The 21,928-nt window shown below is 36.9% G+C and overlaps 1 protein-coding gene across 2 annotated transcripts in view; it reads right to left on the reverse strand.

The window, feature by feature from the left end:
• Positions 1-20,198, reverse strand: part of LOC123535404 (TLC domain-containing protein 2-like) — a 40,210-nt gene extending 20,012 nt beyond the window's left edge. Inside the window, exons 1-3 of one of the 2 annotated variants that reach the window (XM_053520173.1) lie at positions 19,895-20,197; positions 16,368-16,450; positions 13,835-13,917 (exon numbers count right to left, since the gene is read on the reverse strand). In XM_053520173.1, the coding sequence (XP_053376148.1) occupies positions 13,835-13,917; positions 16,368-16,450; positions 19,895-20,112 (384 nt within the window). In that variant the 5' untranslated portion in view covers positions 20,113-20,197. Of the gene's footprint in view, positions 1-13,834; positions 13,918-16,367; positions 16,451-19,894 lie in introns of both variants that reach the window. The other variant, XM_045318058.2, reaches the window with a different exon arrangement.
• Positions 20,199-21,928: the final 1,730 nt, after the last annotated feature.

A 21,928-nucleotide genomic window follows, 5' to 3' on the forward strand; every position in this document is an offset into this window, starting at 1 on the left:
GCTGTTCACTTTTACATTTTTGCTGTTTTAAATATTTTTCGATCGACAGTATTTCAATTATGTACGACAGTCAGTTTACCTACAGTGTTCTTGAACAGTGTTCATGTTACTTACCGTTTCTCTATAAGCAACTGACAACTTCTCTACATGAAGCAAAGGTGAATGAAAACAAAACTTTAAATGTAATGTCTTTGATAATACCGTCCAGAAGGCTACTGTGAAATCATAAAGTCCCACTCATTTTATGTTCAAAGGTCAAAATCCACAAATCTATATCCCCACAAAACTGGCTGTTTTGACCAAAACTATGACATTTCATGCCCAAAAAGTTAAATGATTTCACAGTAATAATTTTGCACCTTCTAGAGGTTAAAACGGACATCTGCTAGCATAGTCAAGAGGCTTTTCAACTGAACAATCCAACCAAGCAATTCATTATTTCATTCATTTCTTGCCAATCCTTTGCACAAAGTTAAAAATTCATTGTTGCATTGTGTTAGTTTTCTTCCAAATAATAAGTATTTTTATGACTTTTGTGCTTTAAATTGCTCTGGTTAAACCTTCAGCAGTGTGAACCTTTGGTATAGTAAAGACAGAAAATGTGAAAACAAAAAAGATTTGCTAAAAGCTAAAATCAATGTTTTTAATTCTTTTGTAAGTTTAAAACACATAGTAAGAACTTCAAATTAAAAAATGTACTGCTGTACTAGATGAACTTATAGAAAATACTCTGAATAGACAATGCATTACAAATACAAGCAGTCCATTAAAGAGTAATGATAAATTATCACCATATTTTCATTTTATTATCAACCAACCAGTACAATACAAACATTTCCTGAGAATACAAAACACACTTTCTTTGCTAAATTTAACATTTTAATTATACAAATGGTGTTTTGATAAAAAGGGAAGTAACTTTTTTAAACAGTGACACGAAAGTTTTATATCCTCAACAGTAATACTAGTAAATATTTAACAAATGGGGCCTTCATTAAAAGGGAAGTCAGTATTTTAACCAGTTGATTTCTATCAGTGATATGAAATTTTTCTTTGATATCCTCAAGGGTGATACTAGTGTATCTAAAAGTGCAGTGATGCAAAAATGGTTTTATTAACATATTGGGGAAAAAAGATCTTTTATTACTATCTTAGAAAAAACAGTTCTATTAAGCTAAAAATATCCCCTTTTTGAAGCAGATTTATGTATGATATCTAAAACTTAAAACCTTTATTTCATTTTAGCACAAATGAAGCCCTCTACTATGTGTATGACGAAGACATAAAGGTCGAAACTAGTCAAGAATGTGTTGTCTTGGTCATTTTAAATCCTTTTGATCTATATGTTAATGACTAAAACTCAAAGAAATTGTACGGTTTATCTTTCAGCAAGCGAGGGCAACTGACAAACACATATGTCCATCAGCAAAAATTAAAAAGTTGCTATAGAAGATGACGGCTGATGTGACGTTTGTTAGCAAAAACAGCAAGGGTCTTGCTGACGTGTGTCAACCATGAAGAAAAGGCTTGATGGAAATACATGTCCATACGCACAAGCAGAAAAGGTATGACTAGCATACAAGCCAATCAGCAAAAGCATGAATAGTAAAACTGAGACATATCTGTCAGCCCAGTATAAAAGGTCTGCCTGCATAAGTCTGCCAGCAAAAGTAGAAAAAGTCTTGACCGACAAACAAGTCAGTCAGCACAAGTGAAAATGGTCTTGCAGGCATATGTATCTGACAGCATAAGCAGAAATGGCCTGACAGACATTTATATAGATCTGTCAGTACAAGCAATAGGTCCGGTGGACATGACTGTGTCTGTCATGAAAAGCAGAAAAAATATGACTGAAAAACATGTCTGTCAGCAAAAAGCCCAGTATAAAAGGTCTGGCTGCATAAGTCTGCCAGCAAAAGTAGAAAAAGTCTTGACCAACAAACAAGTCAGTCAGCACAAGTGAAAATGGTCTTGCAGGCATATGTATCTGACAGCATAAGCAGAAATGGTCTGACAGACATTTATATAGATCTGTCAGTACAAGCAATAGGTCCGGTGGACATGACTGTGTCTGTCATGAAAAGCAGAAAAGGTCTGACTGAAAAACATGTCTGTCAGCAAAAAGCAAGACAAGAAACGCGGCAATGCCATGAAACCAGGTTTTCAACACTTTTCATAAGAATAAAAAAGTATACTGAATCACAGTGCACCATTTTAAAGCACAACCCTAACCCTAAACCCTAACCCTAACCCTATTTTTAGTAACAATGGCCTTGACCTTGATCCCAGAAACCCCAAAATCAATCCCAAGCTACAACTTTATTTAAGTTTTCTATACACCAAGTTTCATCATGATAGCTCATTCCTAAGTTAAGTTATTGACCAGAAACCCTTTTCTATTTTAAGTAACAGTGACCTTGACCTTGACCCCAGAAACCCCAAAATCCATCCCAGCCTTTGTCTTGATATAAGCTACATACATACCAAGTTTTATTCAAATATCTTTACCGAAACAAAAGTTATTGACCGGAAACATCAGTTTGACGCCGCCGCCCGCCCTCCCAACGACAAACCCCAATCTAATAACTCAGGTTTTCGTTGAAAACCTGGTCTAACACATGTCTGTCATAAAGATCAGACAATCAGAAAGCCATAAGCTGAAGTTTTGATATGAAAAACAAATGAAAACATTCTGCTGCCAAGAAGAATGATAAAATACTGTGACAGTTGAATATTGTTATATTATTTTATATTTTAATAATTGGAATATGAATTGAAATTGATAATTATATAGTAACATGATTGTGTAATAAGAGGTCATCAAAGAAAGCCGAGCAGACCTTAGTTAATCAGAAATTATCAGAACTAATTGATAAGGACTCTAGACTGGACCTACTAGGGAGTTTTTAGTAGATGAAAGAATATAGCATGTATGTGTTAGGTGAGATTGTCTGCCAACTGGAAAGAAGGAAAAGAGCGGGAAAATCCCTGAGTGAGTGCTTAGTGGGTGAGATGACTGATAGGCCATTATGGATGCTGATTGGATGAGAAGAGATATGATGTCAGTAAAGAGGTGTGGCATGTTTGGAATTAGGGGAGAGAGGGACTAGGAATGAGAGATCAGTGAGTTAGGTTTGGAGAGAGTTTAAAGTTAGGTTTTGAAAGACAGAAGTTAAGTTTTAATAGAATGAGAGTTACTTAGGAATATACTGTAAGAAATTAATGAAGTGGTTAAATGAACAAGAAATAGAAAGATTGATAATAGTATAAGTATTTTGAAATATAATTTATGAACATTAGTAAAGATCAAATAAATAGAAATTGGAGTTTATACGAACTTGTGTATGATTTATTAATATTAATTCCCCGAAACAAAAGATAATTAATAACAAAGTTTACAAATGGTTGGAGAACCTGGGTAGTGAATTTTATTTCACTGCAAGATCCTGGACCTTAGAAAGTTGGTGAATAATTTCAAATATTCAATTAAAAATTTGGAATTTATCATGAAGTGGAACTTTACAAAAATGGAATTTAAACTTACTTAGATGAATACAATAGTGGTCAGTGGAAAATAAAAAGGGATTATTAAGCAAAATGGATTAGAAATGACAATTGGAATATAGGTAGAGAAAATGGCGAAAAATAAAAGCCAAATACCGCCTCCAAAGTTTGAGGAAGGAGAAAGTGTGGACTTCTTCTTTGTAAAGTTTGACAAAGTTGCACAAATTAACAATTGGAACAATGATGAAAAATGTATACAGTTCTGTCTCTCCATTCCAAGGAGTGCAGAGCAATGGTATTTAAATTTGAAGGATGAAGTCAAGGACTCATATGAACAACTAAAAACGTCTTTCAGTGAGAGGTTCAATGGAGCTGGGAATAGAGCAAGTCTTTATTCCAAATTCATGAATGTGACACAAAATGGAAAGAACATTACAGATTATGTAGAAGAAGTGTCTTCGTTGGGGCGTTTGCTCAATAAATCTGAGGAAGAAATAATTGATAGAGTGACTTATGGACTTAATTCAGACGTTAAACAGCATGTTGTGCTAAAAGAACTCAAAACATTACAGGAACTCGAGTCTTTTGTGCGGAAATTAGAAACTGTGAACCCTAACCACAGTTCAAGAGAAAGAACAGCCGAGGTGTGCGTTAACAGCAGGTCGAGCAATTATACTCCCAAATTTTACCGTGAACCCACAGGGCGGTATACCAATGGAGCCGGAACATCATGGCGTCAAAACCAATCGGGACCATCATGGCGTCAAAACAAATCGAGACCATCATGGCGTCAAAACCAATCGGGACCATTGTGGCGCCAAAACCAATCTGGAGCATCAAGGAGACCTGGGCCATACAACCAGCAAGGGCGAAATAATAGACAATGCATACATTGTGGTAAGAACCATTCTTCTGTTTGTATTTACAAGAATGCCAAATGTGAAAATTGTGGTGTAATTGGACATAAGCATTGGGTCTGTAAGAAATGAGGGTGCGAGCCCGTCTCGCAGAATATGGGGGATGGGCACAGTAAGAGAAAATCTAGGAAAAAGAAAAACATTGGAAAAATGAACAAAATTGGGAACTCAAAGAATTTAGTCGATATTAGGATGGGAAAATATTCAGTAGCAGCAATGTTGGATAGTGGGGCAGATATTTCGTGCATTTCTTTGAGTATGTATAAACATTCTGGGCTCATTAAAGAATTTCCAATGAGGGAGTCTGATTTAGAGCATGCAGAGACTGCTAGTGGTAGTAAAATGTCAATTGTAGGCAAAATTTGTGTTCCTATGACTGTCTGTAGGCTAGAGCTGATGCAAACCTTCTATGTTTTTAAAAAGTTGAACCACTCTGTTATATTAGGACATGATTTCATGATTGATCAAAAGGTTTCATTAGACTTTGGGAAAGGTGTTTTAAAAATTCAGAAAGGTATGGTCGAGGCAAAGCTATACTCTAATCCTCGTTCAGGATTGACGAGGGTTCTATTAAAGAATTAGAGTCTAACGAGGGTTCAGATTTTACAAATATGTCAGAGAATGATGAGATTGATGAGCAAAAGTACATTGAAATTGCGAAATCGATAGGCATAGATTTGTCAGAGTCCTGTTTGACTGAAGAACAAAAATCAAAATTGCTGGCCCTAATAGGTAGAAATAGGGATGTATTTGCTACTTGTACAGCAGAGTTAGGACATACTGACATTTACCCGCATAGAATTGAGACTGGGGATGCCCCACCTGTTAGGAGACCTCAATATAGATACTCGCCCGAGGAAAAAGAGATAATCGAGAAACATGTTGAAGATTATGAGAAAAATGGAATTATTTGTAAGTCGACCACAATGTGGCAAAGCCCGGTTATTCTTGTTCGCAAACGAGGGGGAGACCACAGATTTTGTATTGATTATCGCGGCGTCAACCGTGTCACTGAACCTATAAGCTTTCCCATCACGAATTTTCAAGACATAGTCGACACGTTAGGTCAGTCAAACGCTACCGTATTTTCAGTCTTAGATATGGCGCAAGGATACTTCCAATTACCTCTGGATGCTGAAACCAAACACAAGACTGGTTTCAGAACCCATCAAGGTGTCTGGGAGTTCAATCGCTTACCTTTTGGCCTGATGAATAGCGCAAGTGCTTTTAGTATGGTAATGACAGAGGTATTAAGAGGTATAAGCTATAAATACGCGTTAACATACATAGATGACTGTCTCATATACAGTGGCAATTTCGAACAACATTTAAGGCATTTAACTGAGGTATTTGATAGGTTTAGAAGCGCAAACTTACGACTCAAGCCGAGCAAATGCACATTTGGTGCGAAAGAGGTCAAATTCTTAGGTCATCGCTTCACGCCTGAGGGTATAGGGGTAGACCCTGATAAAATTTCGGCCGTAGTAGACTATCCAGAGCCCACAGATCAGACTTCGGTAAGGAGCTTTCTAGGCTTAGCCAACTACTATAGACGCTATTGTAAAGGATTCGCTAACATAGCACGACCTTTGAACAATCTGTTAAAGAAAGATGTCCCCTTTGTCTGGGATGAGGACTGTCAGGCAGCATTTAACAAATTGAAGAAAATGCTGACTGAAGCCCCCATCTTGTCATTTCCAGACTTTAACAAAGAGTTTCAATTGTACACGGACGCATCACGGCAGTCAATAGGGTTTGTACTTGGACAAAAGGATGAACAAGGGCGTGATAAGGTCATAGCTTATGGGGGTAGAAGTTTGCGTCCGGCAGAAAAGAACTGGGGAATCAGCCATTTAGAAGGACTTGCTTTGGTAGAAGGAATAAGGTATTTCCATACTTACCTGAAGGACAGGCCCTTCACAGTATACACAGATCACATAGCCTTACAGACATTGAAAGATAACAAGTCTACGGGTAGACTAGGGAGATGGGCCGTCTTTCTCCAAGGATATCAGTACAACATAGTGTATAAATCTGGGAAACATCATACAAATGCTGATTCATTATCTCGAAGGGCCTACCCTGAGGTCCCCGAGAATAGTGAGTCAGACGCTGATGATTTACCCATAGATCCACAGGTATGTACGATTGGAAATGTACCCGAGGAGTCATGCATGGAGTATACATTGGAATTCTCACAACCAAATTGTCCTAAGGTAAATTCTATGTCTAGTGTACAGGAAACAGCAGCAGCTTGTCAGGATTCGCTTTCAGCAATGTTACAGTCCATGGATGCTTATGAAAAGATAGATCCCATGAAACATTTAACAAGCTTGAATGACATGACGCCAGAGATACTTCAGGAACTACAGAGAGGAGATAAAGACTATACTGAAATGTATCAGTACAAACAAAGTGGGGCGGTACCGAGTGATAGGGACATTGCTAATAGGATTGTGGCTGAGTCACCTTACTATGTGCTAGATAATTGTGTTCTCTATCACTTGTACCAACCTAGAGCTAGAGGCAGGAAATGGATGGATGTAAAGAAACAATTAGCAGTACCGAGTTTGCTACGGGATGTGGTTCTTAAGAGCTATCATGATGCCTTGACAGGAGGACACTATGGCATGGAGAAAACATATGAGGCCATACGGCTCAAATTCTTCTGGCCGTCAATGTACAGTGACATCAAAATCTACTGCGAATCATGCGAACCATGTCAACAGTCTAAGAGATACACAAATTACCAAAAGGCTCCGTTGCAGCCATTACCGGTAGGAGAAGTGTTCTCTAGAATACATATGGATATCCTCGGACCATTGCCCAAGACAGACGAAGGATACAAATACGTGCTTCTGATAGTGGATTCGTTTTCGAAATGGCCAGAAGCTCTGCCTTTGTACACGATGGAGGCACGGGAAGTGGCATGGAAGTTGTATGACGAGGTCATTTGTAGGTTCGGATGTCCCAACTCGATTTTGACGGATAGGGGAAGTAACTTCATGTCCAATCTCATACAGGAATTGTGTAATATCTTCGAAATCAGCAAGATAAACACCAGCAGCTATCACCCAGCTACGAACTCTGCAGCAGAGAGAATGAACAGCGTCATACTACAGAAGTTACGAGTCTTCTGCAATAAGAAGCAGACCAACTGGGCTCAACTGTTGCCGAGCATCATGATGAGTTACCGAGTGTCACCGTCAGTCTCTACAGGATTTTCGCCATACTACATCTTATATGGAAGAGAGTGTCGTCTGCCGCTGGATACAGCGCTGATACCAACATCTACAGCTGGAACCACACATGAACAGCATTTGCGGAGAATACTGGAAAACCAGAGAGTGTGTCGGGAACTTGTTAGAGAAAATGTCCATAAAGCTCAAGAGAAGTACAAACGACAATATGATAAATCTTCAAGGATACCGCAATACCAAGTACTGGATAACGTATGGCTATACAACCCAAGAAGGGAACCAGGAATATCGCCCAAGTTGATGAAGAAATGGATAGGACCATTTTACATAGCAGAGAAAAAGGGACCGGTCAATTTCAGGCTTAGAGACTTGAAAACACACAAAGCTTTGAAATCAGTTATACATTCAAACCGTCTAAAGCCATACCATAACCCAGAGTTGCGTCCCACAAACATTCCAGAAGAACTGAATGGACAACAGGTAACGGAAGTCGCATTTGAGGAGGAACAGGACTGTGAAAAGGAGGTTCAGAGTCAGGAGGATGTAGGACTGGAGATATCACCTCAACCAGTGGATGACAACTTGGAGTTTGAGAAGATTTTAGAGGCAAAGTATTACAGAGGAGCCTTATTATACAGAGCAAAGTATAGGAACAAGGAGGACGGAAAGGGCTTGAGTAGATGGACTTATAGTGGGGACTTGCCAGAGGATGTGCGAAAGAATTTCCATATCAAATACACATTCTCTGGTAGTGTCCGCAAAGCCTATAAGCGCCATATGTAAATATTATAACTAATACAGTGAAGCCATGGTACTAAGATTGACAGCAAAATATTACCCATTGAATTGCATTAAAATAGAATGAGATACAAAAGTACAATGTAAAACAAACTTGGTAGAAGCGTTATAAATGTAAGAATTGTACAAGAGCTAGAGATCGAAGTCCTTACACTGCATTAACTTTACTTATGGTGATGGATGTTCTAATTAGATAAGAATGAATTGATGTAATTTATGCGATCAAATTGTCTAAATTTAATTCCTGCGCAGGACACTTTTGGCCGATCTTTAGATAAGAGGGTGGGCGCATCAGCATTCAATTTTACTTTGGTCTGATTTGTTCATTTACAGCTATAATGTCTAGTTAGATGTATTGTGGTACCCATGTGATATGAAGTTCTTCAGTTAAAAAAAAAAACAAGAGGACCATGATGGTCCTGAATCGCTCACCTCTTCCCACATGACCCAGTTTTGAGTATGACTCCCTTTTTTCTATTATTTGACATAGTGACCTAGTTTTTGAGCTCATGTGACCCAGTTTTGAACTTGACCTAGATATTATCAAGATAAAAATTCTGACCAATTTTCATGAAGATCCATTGAAAAATATGGTCTCTAGAGAGGTCACAAGGTTTTTCTATTATTTGACCTATTGACCTAGTTTTTTAAGGCTCGTGACCCAGTTTCAAACCTGACCTAGATATCATCAAGGTGAACATTCTGACCAATTTTCATGCAGATCCATTCAAGGGTATGGCCTCTAGAGAGGTCACAAGGTTTTTCTATTTCAAGACCTACTGACCTAGTTTTTGATCGCAGTTGACCCAGTTTCAAACTTGACCTAGATATCATCAAGATAAACATTCAGACCAATTTTCATACAGATCCCATGAAAAATATGGCCTCTAGAGAGGTCACAACATTTTTTCATTATTTGACCTACTGACCTACTTTTTGATGGCACGTGACCCACTTTCGAACTTGACCTAGATATCATCAAGATTAACATTCAGACCAATTTTCATACAGTTCCAAAAATATGGCCTCTAGAGAGGTCACAAGGTTTTTCTATTATTTGACCTACTGACCTAGTTTTTGATGGCACGTGACCCACTTTCAAACTTGACCTAGATATCATCAAGATGAACATTCTGACCAATTTTCATGAAGGTCTCATGAAATATATGGCCTCTAGAGAGGTCACAAGGTTTTTCTATTTTTAGACCTACTGACCTAGTTTTTGATCGCACGTGACCCAGTTTCGAATCTGAACTAGATATCATCAAGATGAACATTCAGACCAACTTTCATACAGATCCCATGAAAAATACGGCCTTTAGAGAGGTCACAAGGTTTTTCTATTATTTGACCTACTGACCTAGTTTTTGAAGGCACATGACCCAGTTTCGAACTTGACCTAGATATCATCAAGGTGAACGTTCTGACCAATTTTCATGAAGATCTTGTGAAATATATGGCCTCTAGAGAGGTCACAAGATTTTTCTATTTTTAGACCTACTGACCTAGTTTTTGACCGCACGTGACCCAGTTTCAAACTTGACCTAGATATCATCAAGGTGAACATTCTGACCAATTTTCATGAAGATCTTGTGAAATATATGGCCTCTAGAGAGGTCACAAGGTTTTTCTATTTTTAGACCTACTGACCTAGTTTTTGATGGCACATGACCCAGTTTCGAACTTGACCTAGATATCATCAAGATGAACATTCTGACCAACTTTCATAAAGATCCCATGAAAAATGTGACCTCTAGAGTGGTCACAAGCAAAAGTTTACGGACGGACGGACGCACGGACGACGGACGACGGACACCGCACGATCACAAAAGCTCACCTTGTCACTTTGTGACAGGTGAGCTAAAAAAAGGTATGCATAATGACAGAATGGCTGCATAGAGAATAGATATTGAGTAGTATTGAGTTACTAAATAAAGGTTAGTAGTAACAAGTTAGTTCTAAGTACTAGAATGAGCTCATAATGTCAGAGACTGTGGATTAATGTCAATATATGACTATAGACAATGTTATATCACTTTCTCTAAAAAGGGAGTTAACTGTATAGGCTTATCACTGGGGTTTATAACAAGGACTGGAATAATGCAAATTTTATGGTCTTTGCAATAATAAAATTCAGCCAAAATGGGAAAAAGGGGCTGTAAAGAAATGAAAATGGAATATGTAAGTTATGGGATTGAATAGCAATTGAAATCTAAAGGGCTTTACAGTATTAGGTATAGTTCACATTTGCCGTTCTTGTAAATGTAAAAAGTAGAATTTGGTTCCACCACATAATGTGAAATGAACAATAGCATATGGTTGAAATCTGAGAAGAAAGAACTTCATAACAGTGTATGAGAACTGAAAAACTGTGCATAGATATATGCAAATGAGATTCTGTACATATATAATTATTTAACAGTGAAAAGGAATAATTATGATGAAAAACATTGGGACTATAGTGTAGAGAAGTAAATTTAAAAGGACAGAAGTGTAAATTGAAACTGGTCAGAATCTAGACACATGTATATATTGATACTTAAAAAAAAAAAAAAAAACAAGATGAAATAAATGATAATAACTCTGAATTTTGAAGTTTAAAGTATGTCGATATAATGTATGTGCATGCTGATTGTTGTTTTATATATGTTTAAATATTTGAAATGATTTGAATCATTATATTGTCTCAAAACATTATTCTGATATATCTAAATTGATTCATTTTGATTTAAGAAGTCAGTTGCATATCATTTCATATTATAAGTTTGAAGATTGTGTGACAGTTGAATATTGTTGAATGTAATGTTTAATATTTTAATAATTTGCAGGAGCAAATTTCGGAGAGAATGAGGATGTGTGACAGTTGAATATTGTTATATTATTTTATATTTTAATAATTGGAATATGAATTGAAATTGATAATTATATAGTTACATGATTGTGTAATAAGAGGTCATCAAAGAAAGCCGAGCAGACCTTAGTTAATCAGAAATTATCAGAACTAATTGATAAGGACTCTAGACTGGACCTACTAGGGAGTTTTTAGTAGATGAAAGAATATAGCATGTATGTGTTAGGTGAGATTGTCTGCCAACTGGAAAGAAGGAAAAGAGCGGGAAAATCCCTGAGTGAGTGCTGAGTGGGTGAGATGACTGATAGGCCATTATGGATGCTGATTGGATGAGAAGAGATATGATGTCAGTAAAGAGGTGTGGCATGTTTGGAATTAGGGGAGAGAGGGACTAGGAATGAGAGATCAGTGAGTGAGGTTTGGGGAGAGTTGAAAGTTAGGTTTTGAAAGACAGAAGTTACTTAGGAATATACTGTAAGAAATTAATGAAGTGGTTAAATGAACAAGAAATAGAAAGATTGATAATAGTATAAGTATTTTGAAATATAATTTGTGAACATTAGTAAAGATCAAATAAATAGAAATTGGAGTTTATACGAACTTGTGTATGATTTATTAATATTAATTCCCCGAAACAAAAGATAATTAATAACAAAGTTTACAATACTTTTGTTATTGAAAAAAAATAAAAATGAAAAAATTGAGTCCCAAGACTTAATGTATTCAGACTTAAAGATTATTACTGAATTTGACATATTGCAATATTGGAGTAATTCAAAATTAACATCAAATAATTTGTTCTCACTTGGTTTAATAATGTTTTGCAAGACAACAGGAGCACTGTGAACATAATTTCAGGCATCCGCAGGCACCAGCCTCCAGCAAGCCAACTGGATAGCATCTTCGAATAGAAGATTAATTAATTCTTAACCCCAAGCTGAATTTTAAAAACATAGCAGCAAGTAGCCATGCTCTATATCAATACTAACCAAAGAAATGAAGCAAATACTCTTAAACCATTAAACTTTCTGCCCAGTTAAAACATTTTTTTTTTGTTAATTTGCAGTATAACAATTATTCTAGTGAATACTAAAATACAAGTCCAACAACTTCAGAAACTAGGAAAATCAACTTCAGCTGCAATTAAAGTGTGTATAATGTCTAATTCTACATGGGTTAGTGGTGAAATACATTTGCATTTCTTGCTAAAAGCTTTAATGCAGATAAATGATCATAGACTAGCTAAAACACAGTTGCATTTAACTTTTAAATTTGCATACCTTTTAAAATCTCGTTATCAGAGCTGTTCAATCTTTTTATTTGTTCATCGTGATGACTGTTTCCAAATCTAACCACTAGATTTTTAATCCTATAGATTTCCTAAATTTGTTTGACACATACTAATCATGCAAGTAATCATTCTGACATAAACTGGAATCATTCAGTACTCCAGATAGGCCACACACATGCATATAATGTTTGTAAAAAATACTGCTATTGTCATTTTTGTAGTACTATGTATGTAAACATTTTTAAAGATAACAAAACACTTTAATGTGTTGTTGAGTAGACAAATCAGATGATTGTTTCAATCTGGAAGTTGCCGGTCAAACATTTTATTAAGTTTAATCTTTACCCTGCTAAATTTCTATAATGGGCTGGTCCATCATTCAATTTCAGCAGTACCATTTATAATTTGAAGGGGTGTTTACTGAAACTTTATTGACTGAATGGCAAAGGCAGAATCACTTGCCGCCAGCAGGCTAAGGGTTGATAAGCATTTGCTTGGTAAACATGATCTGTTTAATTCCTGTCCAGTTACATATGAATTGTAACTAAACCAAGGGCAAGTCAACACCAACAATAAAAAGACAAAGTTTCACTGGTTATTCTATGTACATGTATTACTAAGCCATAAAATGTTAGGCCTGGATCAATGTGCAGACCAATATTATCAACAAAATAATTTGAAAAACAATCTAATAAGTAACAGATAAACACTAGATTGGAAGTGTTTCACCTCACTTGATTCCCTATTTGACAACAGTCATATTTTTGCATTGCTTCTTAATAATCAGGACTGTACTGTACTTAATTTGTGAGTTGTTCTGTTTGCTACATTTACAAGCAGCCATATATGAAGCCTTTGTGAACAGTATTCAAACAACAGTGAAGAATGACAAGCCCAGATTGTGCCATGATGAACCTGTAATTGCTAACTCAAAGCTCTCACCACTACATACCTTGCCAAGCTAGCTTAAATAAGTCAATCTACAATGACGTACAATCATCCCGGCCATGAAGGACCTTTAATAGCTAATCCGAGGCATTCACTTCTGAGTTTGCCTTGCAATTTTGGAATCCAAAGCACTCACTACTAAGCTTGCCAGGCCAGCTTACATAATCCAACCCACAGTGAAGTGCAATATGCCCTGCCAAGATGGACTAAAGTTTGCCAGACCACTCTGAACGTCCAAATTGCTAGTCCAAAGCCCTCCATACTAACCTTGCCAGGCCAGCTTACTTGATAAAAGAATGACTGATAAAAAACAGGAATTGCTTACCGCTATATGATGAAGTGTGACTTCCCAATTAGATACAATCCTTCCATTATACAACAGATCTAAGAAATCATACACAAAGTAACCTGTAATAAAAAGAATTACATTCACATACCCACTTTAAAAGTCAAAAATTGACTGAATAGTTAAAATGCGCCATACAAATTTCAATCTATAGTATTTTATTTTCCTTTTGTAAATTAATTATTTATGTTATATATATCTGAATTTTGTCATAAACCCCTACAAAAATACCATTTGTTGAAGAAATACAGGTGTATTTCAGTTACTGAAATTTCCCATGCGCTCGTCGAATTTCAATCTCGTATAAAATCGTTTTGCGCGAATGTATTTTATTTTCCTTTCATAAGTGAATTATTTATGTTATATATGATTGAATTATGTCAAAAACCCTTCAAAAATACCTTTAGACAAGAGCTGTCTCCATAGGATGACACATGCCCCCGATGGCACTTTATATGAATAGTTATGGCCGATGTTAGAGTTTAGGACCTTTGACCTACGGACCTGGGTCTTGCGCGCGACACTTCGTCTTACTGTGCCACACATTCATGCGTAGTTATTTTAAAATCCATGCATGAATGACAAAGATATGGACCGGACACGCCCATCAATGCACTATCATGAAATATGACCTTTAACGTCTAAGTGTGACATTGACCTTTGAGCTACAGACCTGGGTCTTGCGCGCGACAAGTCGTCTTACTGTGGTACACATTCATGCACAATAATTTTAAAATCCATGCATGAATGACAAAGATATGGACCGGACACGCCCATCAATGCACTATCATGAAATATGACCTTTAACGTCTAAGTCTGACCTTGACCTTTGAGCTACAGACCTGGGTCTTGCGCGCGACACGTCGTCTTACTGTGCCACACATTTATGCGTAGTTACTTGAAAATCCATCCATGGATGACAAAGATATGGACCGGACACGCCCATCAATGCACTATCATGGAAAATGACCTTTAACGTCTAAGTGTGACCTTGACCTTTGAGCTACGGATCTAGGTCTTGCGCGTGACACGTCGTCTTACTGTGGTACACATTCATACCAAGTTATTTGAAAATCCATCAATGGATGACAAAGATATGGACCGGACACGAAAATTGCAGACAGACAGACAGACCGACAGACGGTTCAAAAACTATATGCCTCCCTTCAGGGGCATAAAAAAATACAGACAGGTGTATTCCAGTTATGGAAAGTGTATTCCAGTTTAATGTGTGACCGCCTTACATGTACATGCTTTTCTCTTAAAGTTAAAACCAGATGTAATCTGCTGCTAATGGAGAAATAAAAAAAAAAACACTGAAACTTTGATCTGACAGTAATGCCAATGATTTTCAAAAACTGTTTAATGAGCAAGGGAGATAACTTTTACAGTTAGGAAAGGTAATTTGAAATATAAAGTGATAAGGTGATATTAAAAACAATGTACCTTCTGGCCAAAATGGTACACCTATATTACCATTGTAAAGTTGTAACATGAACAGAAGGAACACCCAAGCCACTCATTAACATTTTTATTATATTCACTGCTGTATGACGTCAATGACAGAAACTAGAGATGTTCCACTAGGAACCGAAGTGTGCAAATTCTGCTTAGAGACAAAAAGTGTGCAAATACAATGTAACATGTTATTTCAAATAACTACAGTGTGCCAATATCACTTAAACAAGAGCTGTCCGTAAGACAGCACGCTCCACTATTCAGCGATTTGACAGTAAAATGAATTTATGTCTCAATAAGAGACCTCTACTTTAAAAGGAAGATACACCAAGATATAAAAACACCCTACTACTCAGAGGGGTTAAAGGTCAAGTATGGAAGGGGTAATGATGATGTTGGTAAAGATATATTTTGAGTTTCAATTCATTATCTTATATAGTACCAATGTCATGTTCAGAAAACGAAGTTTGTCAAAAAAATTAAGTATAAAAGGGGCATAATTTGGTCAAAAAAACAAATCAGAGGTATGGGGATTGTTACCACACAATGCAGATGATGATGATAAAGATACATTTTAAGTTTCAAGTCATTATCTTATATTGTACTAGAGTTATATCCAGAAAGCAAAGATTGCCAAAAAACTTTAAGTATGAAAGGGGCATAATTCTGTCAAAAATACAATTAGAGTTAGTAGAATAGCCCCCCTATTCTCTGAATAGTGGAGCTAAAAAAATGGAGTGGCATTTTCTAACCAAAAATTAATATCAGTCTGGCACTGCTGAGTATAAATAAGACAAAATGCAATTGAGCTGCGTCATGAGAAAACCAACATAGTGCTTTTGCAACCAGCATGGATCCAGATCAGCCTGCGCATCCGCGCAGTCTGGTCAGGATCCATACTTTCGCTTTCAAAGCTTATTGCAATTAGAGAAACCTTTAGCGAATTGCATGGATCCTGACCAGACTGCGTGGATGCACAGGCTGGTCTGGATCCATGCTGGCCACATACCCACTATGTTGGTTTTCTCATGGCGCCGCTCAATCATTCAGTTACCTGTAGAAAAGGCGATCATCAGATATGTAAAGTAGTTAATATGATGAACTAGGTCATCCAACATCTCTGGATAAAAGTATAAACTGAAAAATAAAATGATACAAACTTTTAATATCAAGAAAAGCAATTAGAAAGGTCCAAAAAATCAAATACAGAACAAGCTAGGTGTGTGTCCATAAGACATTGGTGCCCCAACTCCTCTCACTGTATGCATATTTTTTGACTATGTCAAGGGCCATTACTCTGATCTGTCTGTGTGAAATTCCAATTAAAACATCAGGTGCACAACTTCACATGCTGAATAACAATCATGTGAGATCTGTTGCCTCTAGGTCAAATACTTTTTGAGATATGCACAACACAAAATCTGACTGACGGACAAATTAAGGCAAACCTAATTGCCCCACCAAAAATTGTGGGCGGGGGGTGCACTGAAAAGTAAAACCAAAACTGCTGTATCTGTTAAGTCTTATTAAACAATTTTTTGTATATGTATCACAAGACCTAGGTCATAAATCTCTCCTCATCATGGTGACTTTGCAGCTGTAGTGATTGTTTTCCTGAATCTCTGGACGTTGTTTATTAGTATCCGGAATTTTGGAAAGGTTATCCTTTCCAATATAGCTAAATAAATAAGGAAGCAATGCATTTTTGTAAAACCAGCGGCTATCTGCACGATGGTCATGCCAATAACTTTCTAGTTTCTTTATCCTCATGATTATCATGCCCATTATTTTTATCATTCGCATGATGGCGGTGTCAATTATTATCGTTATTCGCACAACGATTATGCCTGAAAAGTCAAGCCAATTATTTTTGTTAAATCAGCTGTACTTGGGCAAAGGGGAATAAAATTCTTGATATATGAATTTAATGTCAAGAGATAACTGCAGCATTCAAAGACATTTTTGAGGGGAAGAGGCCTGTAAACAGCCCCTAATATAGCAGAAGAAAATGTAAGTTATAAACTACAACAAGAGCTGTCTCCATAGGATGACACATGCCCCCGATGGCACTTTGAATGAATAGTTATGGCCAATGTTAGAGTTTAGGACCTTTGACCTACGGACCTGGGTCTTGCGCGTGACACGTCGTCTTACTGTGGTACACATCCATGCCCAATATTTTTAAAATCCAAGCATGAATGACAAAGATATGGACCGGACACGCCCATCAATGCACTATGTTGAAATATGACCTTTAACGTCTAAGTGTGACCTTGACCTTTGAGCTACGGACCTGGGTCTTGCGCACGACACGTCGTCTTACTGTGGTACACATTTATGCCAAGTTATTTGAAAATCCATCCATGGATGACAAAGATATGGACCGGACACGAATGCACTATCATGAAAAATGACCTTTAACGTCTAAGTGTGACCTTGACCTTTGAGCTACGGACCTGGGTCTTGCACGCGACACGTCGTCTTACTGTGGTACACATTCATGCCAAGTTATTTGAAAATCCATCCATGGATGACAAAGATATGGACCGGACACGCCCAACTATCATGAAAAATGACCTTTAACGTCTAAGTGTGACCTTGACCTTTGAGCTACGGACCTGGGTCTTTCGTGCGACACGTCGTCTTACTGTGGTACACATTCATGCCAAGTTATTTGAAAATCCATCCATCGATGACAAAGATATGGACCGGACACGAAAATTGCGGACAGACTGACAGACCGACAGACGGTTCAAAAACTATATGCCTCCCTTCGGGGGCATAAAAAACTTTCAAGTGGCTGAATTTAATTACTGAAAAATCTGGGTTTTTAAATAACTTTTTGTCTATATAACTAGCGCAATAGTGGGTGTTGACAGGCCTATTGGATATGAAGGCACATTTATTATCATAATGTGTTGGCATACATTTGAGGAGCAATTTATATACCCTGTAAATAAACTGCCGAGAGCTGCACTGAATTTTTGAGTTAACTAAGTAAGTATTGACGGTTGCTATCTTCAATGTTGTAATGCTATTATTTGCCAGGCCAAACCATTCATAACTTTATCATGACATCACAGTACATTAGGGGTTCTAACTGACCAATCAGAGAGCTGCATTTTCGAGCACCTGCCAGTTTCTACTTGGGTATAACGAAGTATATTTACAATGAACATATTGTGACTTTAGAAATAAATATCACACTAGTTTAAAAATCAAATTAAGATTTTTCACTGCAAATGCCCCAGATGATGCTACAAACAACAAAACTTTGAAGTTTCATTGAAATATGATATCGAATTAATATCTTTATTTTAGTTAAAAGTTTGAGATTTTACACAGGGAGCCTATGATAAAGTCTGAGTAAAATGTAATCAATACCCAAGTGAAATAAGTATCATTCCGCAATGTTTTGGACATGTTAAAATTATGAATTAAGATTTTTCACTGCACATGCCCCAGATGTTGCCACAAATAACAAAACTTTGAAGATTCATTGAAATATTATATTGATTTAATACTTTTATTTTAGTTAAATGTTTGAGATTTTACACAAGGAGTCTATGATAAAGTCCAAATAAAATGTAATCAATACCCCAGTGAAATAGGCAGTGGCTACGATTACGGTACCGTAATTCTAGCCTCTTGTTCTAGGACTACGGAAGTTCCGTATTCCTAGACAACCCTATGAGAATAGGCTAGGATTACGGAAGTATTTAAGAGGCATCAAATTTATGTTAGAACATGCATAAATGACATTGTAAACTTACTCATTTAACTTAACTTCACTTGTATTTCGTGCTATCGATCGGCCGTTTTGGGTTAGTATAATCTTAATGGTGGTGCGCGGATATATAGAGTTATCTATGTTTCGTATATACCTGCATTTTTTTCATCAAGTCAACACAAATGGTCTTAAATAACATACAATATGGTTATAAATCATAAAAATCAAAGTATAGATTTTTGTTTAAATCTGTAACGTTGACACTCATATTTCTTATATATTTCCGCGCGCCGCCATTAATATTATACTACCCCAAAATGGCGGATAGAAAACACGAAATAATAAAGCAGGCATGAAAATTTAAGTGAAATAAGTAAGTTTGCAACATCATTTATGCGTGTCCTAACATATACTTTATGCCTCTTAAAATACTTCCGTAATCCTAGCCTATCCTCATAGGGTTGTCTAGGAATACGGAACTTCCGTAATCCTAGAACCGGAGGCTAGGATAACGGTACCGTAATCGTAGCCACTGCCAGTGAAATATGTATCATTTCGCAATGTTTTGGATATGTTAAAATTATGAATTAAGCTATTTTAACACATTTTACAACACAAACTGTTGCAACAGAATTTCAAGTGATTGTCAATATAACCTCAGATGCTTTAAGGTTTTATTTATATGCATGCGATTAAGTTAGTTTATAACATAACAATTTTGATTTCTACTTTCATTTTCTCAATGATATAAGCAATTTCAATTAACGAAATTTGTCGACCATTTCCAGCTCCGATATTCGGAAATGAAACATGTTAGCTAACAGAATACAAATAAAATAAACTTCACAAACCAAAGAATATCCCAAGTGCCGCATATCGCTGCATGTATCCAAGAAATAAACAAATTGTTCCACCTCCATGGGTCACCCTTCACGTTTTTCGGAGGTCCAATCTTGGTGACCACGATATCGAGGAAAACAAATGAAAGAATACTTCCAAAGAACATGTAATAGCCATAAATGTGATCCACTTTATTGTGTGGATCAAAAATAAACTCCTTTTCTGTCATTTTCACTTGAAATTTACAAAAATATTGCTTCCGGGGATCCCGTTTGATGTCTCATCCGAAGGGTCACGTGACGAAAATCGCTTATAACATGGTTAAGATGTAAACAAAAACACACGTGTTGCCAGGTACGCTGTCAAAACAGATTTATTCTCCAGATTTCTAAACTGTGGATTAACAGACATGATTTAACATGAACGATTGTTAATCCCTTCAACAATTTAATACAACTGCGAGACGTTAAACTGAATTTCGTACAGGACTATTCTGAAAATCTGTAGGCCTATATGCCTTTTATTAAGTGTCTTAAAAATGCATATTATATTGAATGTCGCTTGATTCGTCCTGCAATGGATGCACATGCGATATACAAAACGTTATTTTATGTCATAAACGAAATTAATGCTAAATATTAATTGTCAAATATTTTAGGATGATATAAATTTATGCTAGAATTTGTTAAATAAAGGATATGTATAGGCCTATCTCTTTAACTTTAATATCATGCAATTATTTAAAAAGAGATAATGTTCTACCAGTCTTATTTTAAGCTATAGCGCATTGTTATTACGGTTATGTGAACATGGGACTCACGCTGCTTAAAGGCCTAGTTCCATTGCTAATAACATAAGTGCATGTCCCATATAATTAACCCCCAAATCCAAAATACAATTTAAGTCTATATACCCGTGTCTTGAGCTTAATCTATGAAAAGATTTCAAGTAGTAGCACATGAACTCTCGCCTATATTAGAAATCTTCTTTCAGAAGGCCATTGATTAGGGAGTCGGACACCAGCAACGGAAGAGTGCAAATGTAACGCCAGTTTACAAGAAGGGCAAAAGGTCAAATCCAACAAATTATAGACCCATATCTCTTACATGTATGTGTTCCGTGTGCAAAAGCCTTGGGCATCGTGTCTCCTCGTCAATTATGAAGCATTTTACTACCAAAGGCACGCATATGCATGCTATACCTTTGCATGCTTCTTTTAGCAGAGTCGTATGCCCCAGAACCAAATCCCGGACCATGGCCCCTAAATATCCATGTGGAATCTGCAAGAGGGCTATCAAATGGGAAACGCCTGGATTACTATGTGATTCATGTAAGCTGTGGTATCATCATCTAAAGTGTATGTGCATGTCTGATGAAGTATACAATTCTTTGTACAATGTATCGCGGGATTGCATACAGCTTGTGCGGACTTCCAAACTTTGCATCTAGATAGTTTATTTGATACAACACTTTATGAAACGTCAAACAACTTTGACCCCATCCTGACAGACCTCGGCAAGTCACTGAACCATGATATTAGCTTCAGTAATCCGCAAGCTACATCATCACCATATAGGCCACAGTCCTCCTCGTATCCGTCTTCAGAGTACTTTTTCTTCGTCGCTCCATACTTAGTTAATCGGATGATATCCTCACCCACCATAGTGTCGCAAATTCTACAGTGATATGCCAGACCCCCCAGTCATTGACTACAGACTCATTATGGTCAAGCTTCAAGGAATGCTCACAATCCCTCATCAACGGATTTGTACCAACCAAAACAAATCACACAAACCTTGGATAAACAAGAAGGTCAGAGCTGCAATTAGAAAAACCTCAAAACTTTTCAAACGTATGAAATGCTCAAAGAAACCACCCGGCATCAAGAACTACACAATTTGGAAGTCCGAAGCTCAAAAGTATGAAAGACAGTCCTACCATTCATATATCAACAAGTTAATTGAACCTGAACGACGAAAAACAAGCAACATGTCCGGCATCAAGAACTACACAATTTGGAAGTCCGAAGCTCAAAAGTATGAAAG

Source organism: Mercenaria mercenaria, chromosome 12 (genome assembly GCF_021730395.1).
Source record: "Mercenaria mercenaria strain notata chromosome 12, MADL_Memer_1, whole genome shotgun sequence".
Classification (NCBI taxonomy): domain Eukaryota; kingdom Metazoa; phylum Mollusca; class Bivalvia; order Venerida; family Veneridae; genus Mercenaria; species Mercenaria mercenaria.